This window comes from Dasypus novemcinctus, chromosome 3 (genome assembly GCF_030445035.2).
Source record: "Dasypus novemcinctus isolate mDasNov1 chromosome 3, mDasNov1.1.hap2, whole genome shotgun sequence".
NCBI classification, from domain to species: domain Eukaryota; kingdom Metazoa; phylum Chordata; class Mammalia; order Cingulata; family Dasypodidae; genus Dasypus; species Dasypus novemcinctus.
This window is the reverse complement of record NC_080675.1, coordinates 148,033,592-148,051,128: the sequence shown is the minus strand read 5'-3', so window position 1 is coordinate 148,051,128 and position 17,537 is coordinate 148,033,592. Positions and strand designations below refer to the sequence as shown.

The 17,537-nt window shown below is 40.0% G+C and overlaps 1 protein-coding gene across 5 annotated transcripts in view; it reads right to left on the bottom strand.

The window, feature by feature from the left end:
* The window catches only part of NEO1 (neogenin 1), a 259,394-nt gene extending 243,559 nt beyond the window's left edge, over positions 1 to 15,835 (bottom strand). For 2 of the 5 annotated variants that reach the window (XM_004476595.5, XM_004476594.5), the window contains exon 1: positions 15,373 to 15,806. In XM_004476595.5, coding sequence (XP_004476652.2) covers positions 15,373 to 15,502 — 130 coding nt within the window. In that variant the 5' untranslated portion in view covers positions 15,503 to 15,806. Of the gene's footprint in view, positions 1 to 15,372 lie in introns of all 5 variants that reach the window. The other 3 variants (XM_004476598.5, XM_004476596.5, XM_004476591.5) reach the window with 3 other exon arrangements.
* Between the last annotated feature and the right edge of the window lie 1,702 nt (positions 15,836 to 17,537).

Here is a 17,537-nt window from a genome sequence, read left to right as displayed (position 1 = left end):
AGACGGGACAACTTCAGCAGAGACCTGGAAACTATAAAACAGAATGGAAATTCTAAAACTAAAAAAATACAATAAATGTCATCAAGAGCTCAATAAATGAAATGTTGCCTCTGGTAAGAATGTAGAACGTTTACAAGAAATTGTTGCTCTCAATTTAACAACCAAAATAAGCTGGTAAATTACAAAACCTTAGTTTACTTGAACCCATCAGAGACATGAAGACCCAAAGAAGTCCAAGTGAACTAAACTCCAAGGGGCAGGAGAAATATCTGAAGACATAATATTTGAAGAAATATTTTGAAGAGATAATATCTGAGTATTTTTGAACTTTCCAAAAGTGATTAAAGTGATCATCCCACAGATCCAAAGAGTTCAACAAAATTTCACATAGGAACATCACTGTGAGATTTCTGAAAACTACAGAAAAAGAGCAAACCTTAAAAGTGGTAGAGGGCAGGGATCACATTACCCTCAGGGTATAAACTGGACTGGCAGCTGACTACTCACACAAAACAATGGCGGTAGGAGGCCAACAGAATGACATACAGGCACACCACATTTTATTATGAAAAGACTGTCTACCTAGAATTCTATGCCCAGCCCACCCTGCCAAAAAAATAATCATTCAAAATTGAAGGTGAACAATGTTTTCAGACAAAAGCTGAGAGTATGCAGACATAACTACTAAATACTAAAGGATATTCTCCAGGAAGAGAGAAAATGGATCCCAGATGAAAGCTGAGACATGCAGAAAGAAATGAACAGCAACTGAGAGAGTGAATATGTGAATGAATCTAAATAAAAACATAAAATAATAATGTCACATGGATATTAAATAGAGAGAGAACTAAAATGCATAACAATTACATTTAAATTGGATGGGAAGGACAAAAAGAGTTAAGGTAGTCTAAAGGTTTTGCATTGTCTAGGAAATGGTAAAAGTAATGAGTCAAAGATGCATTTAGGAACCATTAAGAGTGGTAAAAGAACATACAGCTGGTAAGTAAAAAGAGGAAAACTGAGTAACTGAAAATAGAAGATGGCAACAAAAGAGAGAAAGGGTAATATAGTACAGGCAGAGAAAAGAGAAAGCAAATAATAAAATGGAAGATTTGAAATCAAGTAATCAGCAATAATATTAAATATAAATGGACTAAATCCTGTAATTAAAGGACAAAAAAATTGTCAGACTAAATAAAAAACAAAATGTAGACAATGTAAGTGGAAGACTAAAAAAAGGCTACAAATCAAAGGATGGAAAAATATAGACCATTTAAACACTAACCAAAAGACAGCTGGTAGACAATACTAGAGATAATGACAAAAGACAAAAATGATGATAAGTCACAGGAAGGCAACAGTTCTAAATTTGTATGCCTCTAATAACATAGTCTCAAAATACACAAAGCAAAAATTGACATTACAAAAAGGAAACAAGAGTCATGAAGGTCAGCAATAAGAAAGTAAACATATACTTTTTTGAATTCTAGAAAGAGGTAACAGAGTAGAGGTAATAGAGAAATAAAAGTAAACTTTCCTAGCCTAACACTCATTTGTATACTCACTAAATAGAAGTTACAGCACACAAACATTTTAAGTTAAAAAAATCCAACCATATGTCTGAGAGAATATGAAAGAATTTAAACATAACAAGCCATTCTACCTGCCATTCAGTATGAGCATGAAATATAAGATATGAACTTGTTCACCCAATTGAGCTGTTTCTCTTAGTGTGTCTCTTATTATTAGTATCTCACCACACTGAAATTCTGAGTTTTAAAAAAATGTTTGTATACCATAGCCTCCAAGTTCAAGCCTTCCTCTTCACCTGGTAATAATCTGTTTCAACACTAGAGGAAAATTATCCATACCCAACTTATTGAGAGGTGAAGTATCAGTCCCCAGTGTGGGCCTTTCCTAAGGTATGTTAAAGGGGAATTACAACAATATTCACATTATTTATTGAATTTAAATCTAAACCCTGAGCAAAATGCAACTCTACTTTGCCAGGTCAAAAAATAAAACAAAATAACTGAATAAACTCCACCTAGTAATATCCTGCTACAATTTCTATATTTCAAAGCCCCTGCCACCCCCCACACACACACAGAATGCTACATACACACGGATTTTTAAAAAGACGGCAGGGAACTTAATACTGGGTAGAATATTAACATTATGTGCAACATTAAATGTGGGTGGTAGGGGGAAGAGTACTGTCCAGTGAGTACTGAAAGAAAAAGATTTTGACACAGGAATTTTATGTCCAGATCATGCTATTATGCACGTGTGGAGACAGATTAAAAAATGTAAGTGTGAATGTAGCTCCAGGTTAGCATCACAGAGTTTATCTACGATAGTTCTTACCCACAGATTTCAGTGGTTGACAAATAAGGCTGATTCTGAAAGTGCAAAATCTCTCCTCAACTCCAGTTGCTCTGAAGAAAGATTAAGTTCACTCTTGCACATATCTGCTACAAATTTTTTTAAAAAACAAGCATTTCTTCAGAAAGCAGAGAAAACTGAATCCTCAAAACTTCACAATACAAACATATCATCCTGAAACTTATTTCTGTGGCTTTGAAAATAGGAGAAATCAATGCTTCCTAACAGATGTCCTCAAAATCTAACTGGAAATAAATGATATAAATAAGGTCTTAAAAACATATATAGATGTATACATATATAGAATGCTAAGATTAATTTTTAGACATTAAAAATTGGAACAAGCACTCTCTCCAGCTTCTTTTATGGTGTTACAGGTCAATCTTTAAAAGATTATCTGATTATGATTTCATCAACTCCATTACATAACAAATGATAAACTACAGAATGAACCTTTCAAAAAATAGTTTACTGATCAAAAAACCTCCTACAGGGAAGCGGATGTGGCTCAACCACTTCAGCACCTGCCTACCACATGGGAGGTCCCGGGTTCAATGCCAATGCCTCCTAAAAGAAGACGAGCTGATGCTGCCTCCCACCGCAACAGAGCTAGACACTGCGGCAACAGAGCTAAACCCACCACAACAGAGCTTGACACCACCACAACAAGCAGAGGCCACAAGCCAGCAGGTGCCACAGCCCTCGGGGAGCAGATGTGGCCCAGTCTGTTGGGCAGTCCCCTCTCATATAGGAGGTCCTGGTTCAATTCCCAGTGACTCCTGGAGAAGGCGAACAAACAATGAGCAGATAAGTGAACCATCTGGGGTAAGGGGGAAGATAAATAAAGAAAAATAAGGTAAATAAAAGTAAATCTTTTAAAAAAAGCTCCTACAGCTCAACTTACCCTCCTTACCAAAACAGCTGCCCATCTAAAGTTTACTCATGCCTTCAAAACCAGCTTAAGGCCGACCTCCTCTAAGAAACTTAGCTAACTAGCCTAAACTAAACAAAATACTATCACTCTCAACAGCTCACTCATTTAACAATTTAATTACACACAGCCATCAGACAAAAATGAATGATTAAGCATGGATAGTCATTAACTCGTTCATTGTTCACCTCAGCGCAGTAGGGCAGTAAGTTATTATGTTATTTAAAGTACAGAACAGAGTTCAGAACTGTTTTGTAAGCCTTTGCTTTCACTGCCCAGCACCCTACCCCAGAGCCACATCATTCACAAAGTGGAAGAGGGAAAGAAGCAACATTACTTGAGTAGTACTCCATTTATTCACATAGTGAAATAAACTTTATGGCTTTACACAGCTCTGATTCTAGGTACTTACCTAGTGTTAATAGTGGTATCTTCCTCTGCAGACAGAAGCATATGTAGTTCCCCTGGACTAAAGTAACTATGGATGTACACCCAAGCCTTTGCCCTAGGTTTTTTTTTTTTCTTTCTAAGTGTAATAATCTCTTTTCATGCCTTAAAATACCACCTCTAATAGAGGTAAACATACATTTCTTGCCTAGATCTCTCATCTGAGCCTAATTCTGAAATACCTTTACAGAAATGTCCTGCTGGCACCACAGGCTCAAAGTGTCCAAAATATAAATCACATCCTGTCCCTCAAAAGGTGTTTCTCCCGCTGCATTCTTTATACATTTTCCACTTTGAAACCACCACAGAACCCTGCGCCAAACTGGCACTGAAGTATTTCATTAACCGAACTTATTCACTCTAATAAATCTACTTAAAAGAGGTAATAGCACCTGTTTCAATTCCCATGTTGTTATTCAGATCAATGAGTAAAGTATTTAACTTTTTCCCCCTCAAAAAAGAACACTATGAAAGCGTAAGCTTCATTTCAAGTGAAAATGAGCAATGGTTAACAGACGTCGATAAGCAGACTACTCAATCACTCAGGTGGTTTTTACCATTACGTTAAAAACTACAAGCAGCCATGCAAGTTTTTATTTTTGTTTTTAGGTACCCAGGACCTCCTTTTATGTAGAACCACTGAGCCACATAGGCTCTCCTGAGTTAGTTTTTTCATTTGTTTTACTTGTTATTTGTTTTTGTTTTCTAGGAGGCACCAGGAACTGAACCCAGGACCTCCCATGTGGGAAGCAGGCACTCAGCTGCTTGAACCATATCTCTCCCCACCATGAGAGTTTTTGACAGTTATGAAGTTTTAAGTTGTTCTTGTTCTTAATTATGTATTGTTTGATTTATATTTATAAATTAGTCAAAGATTAAAGAAAGAATATAGAAATATGAGAAAAAGAGATGAAAAGACAAATCTCGGAAACAAAATAAATTGATGAATAAAATCTGAAAAGATGTCTAACTCCATTACGATTTTTTTTTTAATGTAAATTTTAAAGAAAGAAAAAGTATTTTGGAAAGGGTAAGGGCCTAGGCACTCTTGTTCATGTTGAAAGAAATGTAAATCTGACTTTTTGAAGAGCAATTGGAAATACCTATCAAAAATTTTAGTATACCTACCCTTTTAACCTACAATTCCACATCTAGAAACTTATTCTATGGTACACTTGCACATGTGCACAAAGATATCTGTGAAAGTATTTTATTTGCAATTTAAAAAATTGGGAATGCCAAACGAGTACTGGTTAAATAAATTATGGTATATCCATAAAATGCAATATGGCTATCAAAACAACTGTGTTAAATTCATATGTATTCATATGGAAAGACATCCTATTATAAGGTGAAAAACAGGATGTATGGCATAATCTGACTTGTTATTTTTGTTATATGTCTATTATACATTTTAAGTATTTCGCTGTGTATGTAAAACAGAAAATCCATAGCTATTAAAACTGATTACCTCTGGGAAGGAGAGGGGGAGTTATGATTTCGTTTATTTTAATATTGTTTGAAATTTTATAATGCTTTAAAATTTTAAATCAAACCAATGATTAACTTTACCCAAAAAATAAAAAAAAAAACTTTATGCAAATATTTTAGCAATCTAGGTTGGTGATGATAAAGACAAATGCCATTGACTAAGGAAGTGGGGCCAGCAGAGAAGGAGCCCTGCCTCTTCACATTTCCTTTCCTCTCACCTCAGATCCCAACTTGGACCCATGTAACTTAAGGTGAGATGAGACTCCAGAGATTTCTGAGGGAAGATGTACCTCCTAGGCAGCAACTTCATCTATAATATGAGGGAGCAAAAGAAGGGGCTAGGGAGCAGGCAATATCAATTAGCAGTAATAAAGAGGGGAAAAATTTTTCTTCAACATGGCTAATCTTATTAATTATATAATAATAATAATCTTATTAATTCCTTATTTCTGTTTAAGGGAAGATTTTTTTGGTTCTTATGCTTATTTTAAGTTGTCTTCTTTGCAAATGTCACAACTTGCTATTGTTAAGGACCCTTCCCAAGAGAGTCCTTCTATCCACTTCTGACCAGCAAAAGGCTTAAAAATAAGATTATACAGCTTATTAGGACTGCATATGGATTAAAGGTAAATAGACTCTGAACAAGGACCTTTGGGACTGTGTGAGAATCTTTAATGCATGAACTTTGAAAATTACTTCTCTTATTCCCCAGTCTTAGTTATATTTTGGAGGTGAAGGTACATGATAGTTGAGTTCTATGTAGACGTGCTGCTATAAATAAATGGGTTATAACCACAAGAAGTTCTGCACACAATCCCTCAGATGCCAGATACTATATCAACTTAAAACAACTAAAAGACAAACTACAAAAGCTTTCAAGAATAAGCAAAAAAAGAATATCAAAAAAAAGATCCTCAAATTTTTTTGTTACATTTAAAATTATGATATGAATTTTTTAAATTATAATTTGCTATTCTATAATTTAAGTTATAATTTGTAGGTTAAAATAATATTACCTTAACCATGCCTCATATATAAAGATATAACATGGTGATTTTTTTACTCACTCTGTAGCAAAAGAACAGAAACATTCTGTATTCACTTACTATGTAGTATCATTTTAAACATTCACTCTGCTCAGGACTCCTCAGTAAGTTTTATTGGCTATTACTGACCAATAATAAATCCTGAAAACTGATAGGATCAATCTCTGGACCTCCAGAAGATCACAGGCGTAGCTGTACTCCCAGATGGCTCCATTATTAGCATTTCCATATATTCAGACATTCCTGAAATTGCTTCATTTAGAGTAAATGAAAAATAACTCCCTCTCAGAACCCTCGTCTACTACCTTGATGAAACTAAGTACTCTAAAGATGCAGAACCAGGGAAGCGGATGTGGTTCAACTGACAGAGCATCCACCTACCATATGGAGGGTCCAGGGTTCAATATCCAGGGCCTCCTGACCCGTGTGATAAGGTGGCCTACGCACAGTGCCACCATGCGCAAGGAGTGCCGTGCCACATAAGGGCGCCCCTTGAGTAGAGGTGCCACACACGCAAGGAGCGTGCCCCGCAAGGAGAGCTGCCCCGCATGAAAAAAGCGCAGCCTGCCCAGGAGTGGTGTCACATACATGGAGAACTGATGCAGCAAAATGACGCAACAAAGAGACACAGTTTCCCAGTGCCACCTGACAATGCAAGTGGACACAGAACACACAGCGAATGGACACAGAGAGCAGACAACGGGGGGGGGGGGGGGAGGGGAGAGAAATAAATAAAATAAATCTTAAAAAAAAAAAAAAGACGCAGAACCAGAATTTTGAGAAAAAACAGTATTCCTTGATTAACAACAATACAATTCCAGAATATGTTTTTCCACCTACAACATTGATGGCACTTTTACCTTGCAAATCAAGCTATCTATTATCTATTTTATCCCTGACATTAGACCAAATGCTTCCCAAGGACAGAAAACATGTCCAATGCATCTTAGCACGCCCATAGAACATCTGTGCAGAATTTACTCTGCAAAGATATTTATACATGCAGATAGCCAAAATTACTTAAAATTTTAGCATTGGCCATAAAACTGACTTACTGGAAAATTAATTTAAAAATTTTATGCTATAATACAATTGCTTTTAGGAGGTACCAGAAATTGAACCCGGGACCTCATAAAGGGGAAGCAGGCACTCAACCACTGAGCTACATCCACTCCCCTGTAATACGATTTTAAATGTCCTTTTAGAGTTTCTTTTTAAGAAAGAAAGCAAAGACACACAATCATAATTTCAGTCTACCCAACTGCTAACTCCTTATCAAGAAAAATTCAAGTATTTATTTCAGTGAAATAAAACTTGTATACTCCACAACTGGTTAAACCAGTATTAACCACTATATCTCTCCTCCCTTTTTTTACACTCAGGCAAGATTCAAAGGGGCATATCTACTCATTTCAGACAGATTTGTAGCAAGAACCTTTATTTCCTGAACTCAGCCTTAAAGCTATTTCTACACAAATAAACAAAATAGAACTATTTACAAGCAACTTATAAAAGATTTTCCCAATCATATCCCACTTTACACCAGAAAAAAAAAGATGATGTACAATAATTTGAGCTTCAGAGAACGACAAAAGATAATTCTTGCATCCAAGAATAGAAATGACCAGTGTTCAAATGCAATACCTGGACAGAGGTCATTTAGCTGAGATAAATCCACCAACTCAATTGTACAGACTTCAGAATAATAGAAACTTGGAGATACAAGGGACTTTTGAGATTACCTATTCATTAGCCCAACCCCTTCAGTTAACAGATGAAACAAAAAAAGTTATATGCTGTGGACTGAACCGTGCTATCCCCAAAAGTCATGTTCAAGTCCAAACCCCTGTTCCCATGAATGTTACTTTATTTGGAAACAAGGTCTTTAAAGATGTGATTAGTTCAAATGAGAACAAACCAGACTAGGGTGAGTCCTAATCCAGTATAATTGATGTCCTTATAAAAAGGGGTAGAGGAGACAACAGAGAAACACAGGGGAGAAGGCCATGTAAAGATGGAGGACACAGAAATGGGAGTGATATGTCTACAAGCAATGAACGCCCAAAATTGCCATGGAACACCAGAAGCTAGAAGAGGCAAGGAAGGATTCTTCCCTATAGGCTTCCTGCGCAACATGGCCCTGCTGACACCTTGATTTCAGACTTCTGGCCTCCAGACCCAGACAATAACTTTCCGGTGTTTTAAGCCTTTCAGTTTGGCAGCCGCAGGAACCTAATACACTATGGGACCTGGATTTTAAAATAGCCACCTTAGGTACTCAAAGTTTGCAATTAAAGCTAAAAATACCTTGAAAAAGTTGTAAAAGTACTAATCAAAAGTATCTCAATATCATGACGCTTCTACAAGAAATGGAACCCTGACCCCCACATATACACAAAAATTATCTTTTCACCAGTAATCCTCCACGTGGGAATCAGGCTTTAGAATACAATTCAAGGAAGAGGACTTGGCCCAATGGAAAGGGCATACGCCTACCACATGGGAGTCCACAGTTCAAACCCCGAGCCTCCTTGACCCGTGTAGAGCTGGCCCATGCACAATGCTGATGCGCGCAAGGAGTGCCCTGCCACGCAGGGGTGTCCCCGGCGTAGGGGAGCCCCATGCACAAGGAGCGCGCCCCGTAAGGAGAGCCACCCAGCACGAAAGAAAGTGCAGCCTGCCCAGGAGTGGCGCCGCACACACAGAGAGCTGACACAACAAGATGATGCAACAAAAAGAAACACAGATTCCGCATGCCACTGATGAGGATAGAAGTGGTCACAGAAGAACACACAGGGAATGGACACAGAGAACAGACAACTGGAGGGGAGGGGAGAGAAATAAATAAATAAATCTTTTTAAAAAAAAATACAATCCAAACTATAGAGGAAAGACCATACCACATGAAGAAAGATGTTCATTCATCCCAGCATCCCTTACTATAGGAAAATACTGAAAACAGCGTCAATATCCACAACAGGAGAACAATAAATTATTAGTAGCATTATGCAGAGTGACAAAGAGCATAGCTTTAGAGTTGGAAAGACCTGGATTCAACGACCAGCTTTTCAATTCTGTAAGACCTGTGGCAAGTCATTTAATCTTTGAGACTCGATTTCCTTATCTGTCAAACAGGGAGGTAGCTTCCTCACAGGGTTGTGAAAAGAACTAAACATTTAAAAGATGTAAAATGGGTTGGCATACTGCCTGGAGTTCAGTGAGTATTCAATAAATACTACTTTCCTTGGCCACTATTAATATTATATTCATTAACCAGAATATCATTCAGGCATTTTAAATAATATTTATATGAAAATCTGTAAGTACTGGCATAGAGAGATCACCAAGGCTCTGTTAAGTGAAAAAAGCAGTTGAAAAAACTGTAGGTGCTATGATCCCAGTCATGTGTTAAAAATATAACTACACAGATATGTAAATTCAGAGAGATATGTAACAAAAGTGGTTATTTAGGGTAGAAAATGGAATTTATTGGTAAAAGTGAAACAAAATTTTATTTTATAGACTTCTATATCACTTGACCTCTAACAAATATGCATCTAAGTATTTTTTAAAATAAAATTTAAAATAATTTAAAAATAAAATGACAGGAGAGTGGATGTTGCTCAGTGGTTGAGTGCCTGCTTCCACTTATAAAGTCCCGGGTTCAATCCCTGGTGTCTCCTAAAAAAAATAAATAAGAATAATAAAATAAAACAAAACAAAATAAAATGACAAAGATATCAATGAAGAAAAATGGCACAATATTAAGGGAAAGCATCTACTGATAAATTTGTACATTCAACCTAACTACAAAGCAAAAAGGATAAGCCACATAGATGGTGATTAGAAAGAAATATATCAGTATTATAAAGCTTTTGTCCCTATTTCCCAAATTATTGAATCAGTAAACTTTTCATTTGAAATGAATTCAAAATGGGATACATTTCCATAAAAACATCTTTCACTAGCCCGTGTTCTGTGGCAGATCAATTTTTAAATCTTAAACACTTCAAAGTTGAATATATATTCTGGCCACTCACCTTATTTAGTGTTCTGGTTAATATGATCTTACATTCCATTTCCCCTAACTGTTCTCTTATTATTGAAGTGACCCTACCTAGAAGATAGATCACTTACCAGTAACATGGTAAATATCTCCCAACCACATGGAGGTTGCTAATAAAATAAAGTACTGGGGAAAAGATAAGTACATAAGTAAAACAGGAAGAAATAGAGGCTTCCTATAACAAGATTTATTAATATTACCCCAATATTTTTATTGGTGTAGAAAAAACTCGTCAACAGTGATTGATTAAGCCAAGAGAAAAAGCTACACCTCCAAATTTAATAGAATTATAATATATAAAGTTCATTTAAAAATATTAAAACCATTCTCTATAGATATAGCACTTTACAGTTTACAATCAAGTTTTCAATTCATTCTTCTTACAATACAGTTAGGAAGGCAAAGTTTTATTCTTGCTTTAATATATCCCCAATGTCATATCCCAAATCCTCTGACTCCATTTCAGAAGTCTTTCTACAAACTCTCACATTCTGTATTAATTTTCATATATTTTACCATGAGCAGTCACATTTATCTCATTTGAGCATTCATCCTGGAAATCTATGGCTTCTTTTGTATCTCATTCTAACAAACAAGCAGAACAAGCCATCAGTCCCTTTACAGATGACTGAGAAAAACTGTTGATCTTTCCAAAGATAACAAAACTAATAAAACACTGGACACTAAAATTGCAGCATATCCAGAGAAGAATCAAATTCACCAAGGGTCAGAAAACTAAGTAATGCGAAGAGTGGCTGAAGGAAAGAAGGATAATAACCCAGAAAGAAAAAAGGGTACAGGTAAAAGGGAGACAGACACACAAATTCTGTCATCAAACATGTGAAGAGCCATCACATAAACTAATAATTGTGCTGAATGGTCCTGGGAATTGAAAACAAAGGCAATTCAACATTCATTCAACATTTATTATCTACTCTCTGCCGGATGCTTATGCTACACTAGGGATACAAAGGTGAATAAGACAAAGTCCCAACCCTCCAGAGGTGCAGACTAGCAGGAAAGACAAGGAAATAAGTAACACAAGATGGAAAGTACTCACATAGCTATGAAAACACAGAGACAGATGATTACAACCTTCTTTGGGGGAGGGGGCTAGCAGAGAAAAATTCACTGAATAGATGACTACATTTCAGAAGTGGAAGAAGTGGGAAATGGTATTAACAGGAAGAAAGAGTAGCACATGCTAAGACATGGAAACAGGATGCACTGTTAGTAAGTACTACACAGGGGTGCCAAGAGATGAGATTTTCATTGGAGGGGGGCACAATGGCAAGACCACAAAGAACCTCACAAGCTCCATACCAAGGAATTTCGATTCAAGCAATAGAAATTAATAAGAGACTTTACGTACGAGAATGGTTATGATCAGAAAAATATTTAAGAATGTTCTGTAGCAAGAGGAACGATTTATAAAGGAAAACAGTAGAGACAGAGATTATAAAATTACTATTGTTAGTAATTTTAGGTGGAAATAAAGATGAAAAGATACATCCAATAAGTGAAAATCAAATGGAACTACTGACTATAGGACTGAGGCAAAGGGGAGGGTCCAGTATGATTTAAGATCTCAAAAAGGGTAAGTGGGTTGGATGTGATGCCCATGGCAGGTAACAGAGGAAGACAAGTCCATGCATTTATTATCAACAATGTGGGAGCTCCTGGCCAGGAATTAGTATGTTACTGTTTGAATAAAAGGCAGGCGGGAAGGAGGAAGAAAAGCAAAGATGTATTTACTTTTAGCCTTGTGTAATACAAGGTGCCTACACAGTGAAGCTACTAAATCACATGCAAAAAAAAGAGGTTGGACTAGAAGAGTCATTAGATTACAAGTAGCCTTCTAATGAGATAAACTTTGGATACCAATATTTAATGAATGAATGACAGACAGACCTGAAAAACAAATGAAGACTAGATCAAGGAAGTAAGAGATGAATCAGGAGATCAAGTGATGTCAAATAAAGAAAATTTTGGAGAAGAAAAGGGTGCTGAAAATTACAGTTAAATAAATGCACAGCATAAAGCAAAGTTTTCTAACAGAAGTTATTAAAAACTGGAATAGACTGTCTTGAGAGGTAATGAATTTCACAATCAAATAAATGATTCAGGCAGAAGTGATAAAGTCATCAATGAAGGATGTTGAGGAGAGGATTCTTGGGAGCTCAATGACCTCTATAGCTTCCTTAGAGTCTAGGAAAAGGTAGCCTCAAAACTACTTATGACATTTGGTCAAATACTCTTTTCCAATTTGACCAAAGAATGGGGTAATTTTATTATTCACACAAAACAACAGGATTTCTATACATCTAGTGTAACTCATAAACAACCAATACTAAAAATCATTTTCTAATTCTACTCTTGGAGCACAAAAAGTTGCTGGAAAGTAAGTAGAAATAGCTGATACCATCTTCTTTAAATTCAAACTGATTACAATTGAGCTTTCAACATTATCTCCCTAACTTTCTCCATTTACACATCCCAAGCCCACCCAATTAGCATTCCTTAACCCTTTCACCCTGAAAAAAAGACAACTTGCATTTCACAGACACCCTGCCTTGTCATCTTCCCCTAGTTCCCTATATACCTTTTCAGTAATCTGCCCTTGCCTCCTTTCTCAAACCAAATTATGTCCTACTCATTTCCAATCTTCCACCTGTTGCTGACCATTTTCTAACACCAACCCCGTCACTCTTTTCTTTTTCCTCCACCTCTGAATGTCTACGTCTCCCCTAAACTGGAAAAAGACCTTCCATTTATCCTGTTGTCCCACACCATTATTTTTATCCACTTCTAAATACTAAATATCTCCCTTTCTCCATCACCTGCTCACTGTAATTTTCTACAAAAAGGTTTGAGTCTACCACTCCACAAAATTTTGTAAAAATCAAGCCACTAACAAGTGATACCTGATTTACTGACAGCTTGTTCTAGTTGCAGCTCACTCAGTTCTCACTTCCCTTGATCTCTTCTCAATTTACAACAGAACTCCATGTTGCAGTTATTCCTTTCACCTTCCTAATGAGGCACTCAACCTAGAACCAGATGATCTATGTCCTAGACCCAACTACACCACCAATAGCTGTGAGCCTTCCACCTCCACTCATACTCATCCCCCAGATCTCAGCTTAAGTGTCAACGTCTAAGACATACTGACTGACACCCAGACTAGGCTAGAGTCTTCCAGCATACACTTTCTCAAAAACCCATTCTCCTTTGTAGTGCTTATCACAATTATTTAATTATGTAATTAGTAATTAAATGGCTATCTTTCCCATTCACTATGCAGACCGTGCTAGGAAGGCAGAGAGCGTATCTGAACAATGCATTCTTGCATCTCAGCAGTACAAACTAAAAAAGCATCAATTGAATTAATGTTGAAACAAATAAATGTTAATACCACTTCCTAAGAAACTGGTCATATTATTACTAATTTAATAAAATTACTAGCACTTTATTTACTTACAAAATTACTGACATAACTTCAAATGAAAACTCCACCTATTACCTAAAACACATAAAATATAATGATCTACCCATTTTACATAGTAGGAGAGAACTTCTTTTCCAAAATAATAACATTTCTCTTGCCCATCTCCATTAAAAAGAAAGGGATGAATCAGTTACCTATATTTCAAGACCGAAATGTGTATTCAAAACCATATATAGGCAGAATGTGCAGGAGCAACATCCTGACATAAATGATGCTAATTTGCTACTGAAACACTGTTGTTTCTGTATCTGTTTAAATAACAGCCACTAGTTCTTCAGGTTTAAAGCTTTTCTTAACTATGGCAAAATCCATGAGCTACATACTCTGCAAGACAATCCAAAGTAAAGTTTATCAATCAAATTACACTGATGAGTGCTTTTAAATATTTTTTCACATAAACCAGGGAAAAATAAGTCGCGGTTTGCAATGAGAGCTGCCACTGTGCCTGATCAAATGACTTTCAAATATAAAATTTACAAATCTCACATAAATGAAAGGCTTGTCAAGTTTTATGATATACCAACTTGGTCAAACAGTGTTAACAGATTACGGGCTAGACTAATTTGTCCTTCAACTGCTGAGTGTGCCCCACTCAAGTATACTGTAAGGTCTTTATGGGAAGGCTTGGCATTTTTGTTAACTGGTCCCCTTATAAAGGAGGAATGCAGGTGATTTCATTAATCTATGATATTCAGAAGAAAACTAAAAATGGCTTTTGAAGCTAAATATAATTACAGATTGCCACTTGAAAACATCCTACACGTACTCAAAATACGATGCCTAGACAACTCCCTTATAGGGGTTAAGAGTAGTTAACAGGCTTTAAACATAGTTGTAATTCCCGGGAAACAAGAGGCATTTCATAACGGAAACACTAGTAGATATAATCACTTGGAACCATACTCCAAGGTGTCCTCATCTTGAAGTCAACACCACTGACTGCGAGGGGCCAATTGTGTCCCTCTGACATCCTCTCTCTTCCGCAGACTCGCAGTTCCAATGCCTGCACGAGGAGTCCCTCGAGATCTGCCAAAGCGTCCCTGGGACTTCAGCTGGGAAATCCCTGGCCAGAGAATGCGGAGTTCAAGCCCCCCTCCCCCTTCTTTTCCTGAAAATTAATGAATTGGCCATACGATTGTTTATTTAATGAGGTGTGTAGTGGCCTCTACTGGTACTAGTGTGAGCACAAGAATGTCCCACTCTTACAAGTGGGATGAGCCTGGGGGAGGGGAGAGAGGCGAGGGGTGAACCTGCCTCCGGGTACAAAGCTCAGAGCTAGACCCCGGAGCCCCCGGCGCACCCCGGGCAGCCCCCCTTCCGACCATTTCACTCCTGACCATCCCGACTCCCTTTCTCTTAGGCGACCGGAGCCGAGGCAGAGAAGTTCCTGCACGTTTCCTCCTGGATCCGAAACAAAAACACCGCAGCCGCCGCCGGGGCCGCGCCCCCGCCCCCACCCCGCCCCCGGCCCGCCGGGCCCGCGCCCCCCGCCGCTCACCTGGGGACTGCGGCGGGGAGCCGCTCCTGGCGGCCGCGGCGCCGTGCTCCGGGCGCCCGAGCAGCAGCAGGCAGCAGAGCCAGAAGGAGGAGGCGCCGAGGAGTCGCCGGGCTCCCTGCTCCGCCGCCATCTCTTCCCCGCGAGTGAGCGGCGGCGGCGACAGCGCCGCGGAGCCCTCGCCTCCTTCCCTCCCGCACGCCTCGGCCGGTCCCTCGCTGCAGGCTCGGCTCCCGCAGCTGCCGCTGCCGCTGCTCCAGCCCGGCCCGGCCTGCGCGGCCCCTCTCGCGGGAGGGGAGACTCGGGGGCGCCTCCCTCCTGCAGGGGGGCGGGGAGGGGAGGAGAGCAGAGAAGGGGGAGTCAGTACATTCCGGGGAGGGGGGGGGGTCGGTCTCCAGGTTCCAGGCGCCGCCACCCGCCGCCGACTCCGGCTCCACACACCAGCGCCAGGGGGGCGGAGCCCGCGAGCGGCGGGGGTGGGCGGCGGGGACCCGGGGCGCGCAGACCGGCGCACGCGCAAGCGCGCGCCTCCCTCGCCCGCACACCCCGGGCTTCGCGCGCGGCCCGCCCCGCTCCAATCCCGGCTGCCGCCTCGCGGGCCGCGGCGGCGGGAGCAAGGCGGGCGCGAGGGCGGGCGGTGGGCCCGCGCCCCTCCCCCAGTGCCCGGAGCCGCGGACGGGCGCGGGGCGCGCGCGCCGGGCGCTCCTTCTGGCGTCAGGGAAACCCCGGAGAAGCGGATCCTCTTCCTTCTCCCGCCCGCTCGCCGTAGTCCCTTGGCACCGCGCGCCCCCGCCTCCTGATCCTGGCCCGGGGGAGAAATTACGCCTTCTCACCTCTGGGCCGCCTCCGCCTGCAGAGCCCTGAGGGCGAGAGGCGCTCTGAGCGCAGCCTTGCGGGAGATGCCAGAGCGGGCGCGCAGCGCTCAGCCCGGGCCCGGGGCCTCTATATAGGGCCTCAGAGGAAGCCGAATGGCCTCCGGGAGGAAACCTGGGTGCGCAGAGGGTCGGCACGGGGATTTATGTGCTCGCCAAAAACAATAGCGATCCCGCCCGACTCTTGCTGGGACTTGGCGCGGCTTCCATGGGAGGGGGCCGGCCGCGCCGCCGCTGACCTCCCGCTTCCAGGCCGGGCCGCCCTCGCAGCGCCCTTCCCCTGGGGAGTACTAGGGCCCGCCCGGACCGCGAGGCCCGCGCCCCCACCCGCGTGAGTGGGCCCCGGTCCAAGGCACCAAGGGACAGACAAAGGTTTTTGGTGTCCACTCCTCCAGCTCGTGTGGGGGACCGGGCCGAGCGGCGGGGCTCCCAGGGCTAATCCTGACAGTAACTGAAACCTTTACCTGTACCTTCGCGGCATTTTTGTACCTGGGAATCATCTATTGCCGGTAAACTTGCCAAGAGGGTTATGATATTAAACCACTTTGTAATCGTGAGACAGCACCCCAGGCTTCCCAAAGTTAGGGAAAAGCAGTTTGTAGTTCCACTCCTGACGAGAATGCTCAAAATTTTATAAGCTGCGCCCATGAAAAATACTTTAAAATTTTGTATGGCTAGGCACTTGGAAAGATATATAAGTTGGATTTATTTTTCACTGTTGTGAATACTCAATATCCAAATGTGTTGCTTTCCACGAGAAAAATGGCTAGTTCTCTGACTTCCACATTCTTCTATGTCTGCTTGTAGTTACTTTGTTAAGATATTTTCTTTTATTCCGAAGTGCCAAAATAAGCAATATAAGGCTTGGATTAACTTTGGAGCAAAGACCTCAGGTTCCTCATAAAACCTAGTAAACCATCAAAACGATAAAATTAGGAACCCACGTCCCAGTTGTAAGAAACAATGACTCTTAAAAGCGGAAACACGGGCTTATTGTTTCCATGTGGAAAACAATTTAAATATCTTTTTGTTTTTGTTATAGTTATTAACCAGCAAAAATATTTCCTATATACCCCGACTGACCTGTTAAATTAGAAATAGATTATCTCCCAATTACTTCGCAAATATTTGCTTAATTAACCTTTAATAATCATTATTCCTTTTTCTGAGATAATTAATGGGAAAATCTCTTTGGAAACCATAAATTGCTTTGCAAATGTTAATTTTCTGATATCTTTTCTAAGTCTGAAAATTTTTATATTAAAACTATAAATGCATAATGTGACTTCTAAAATG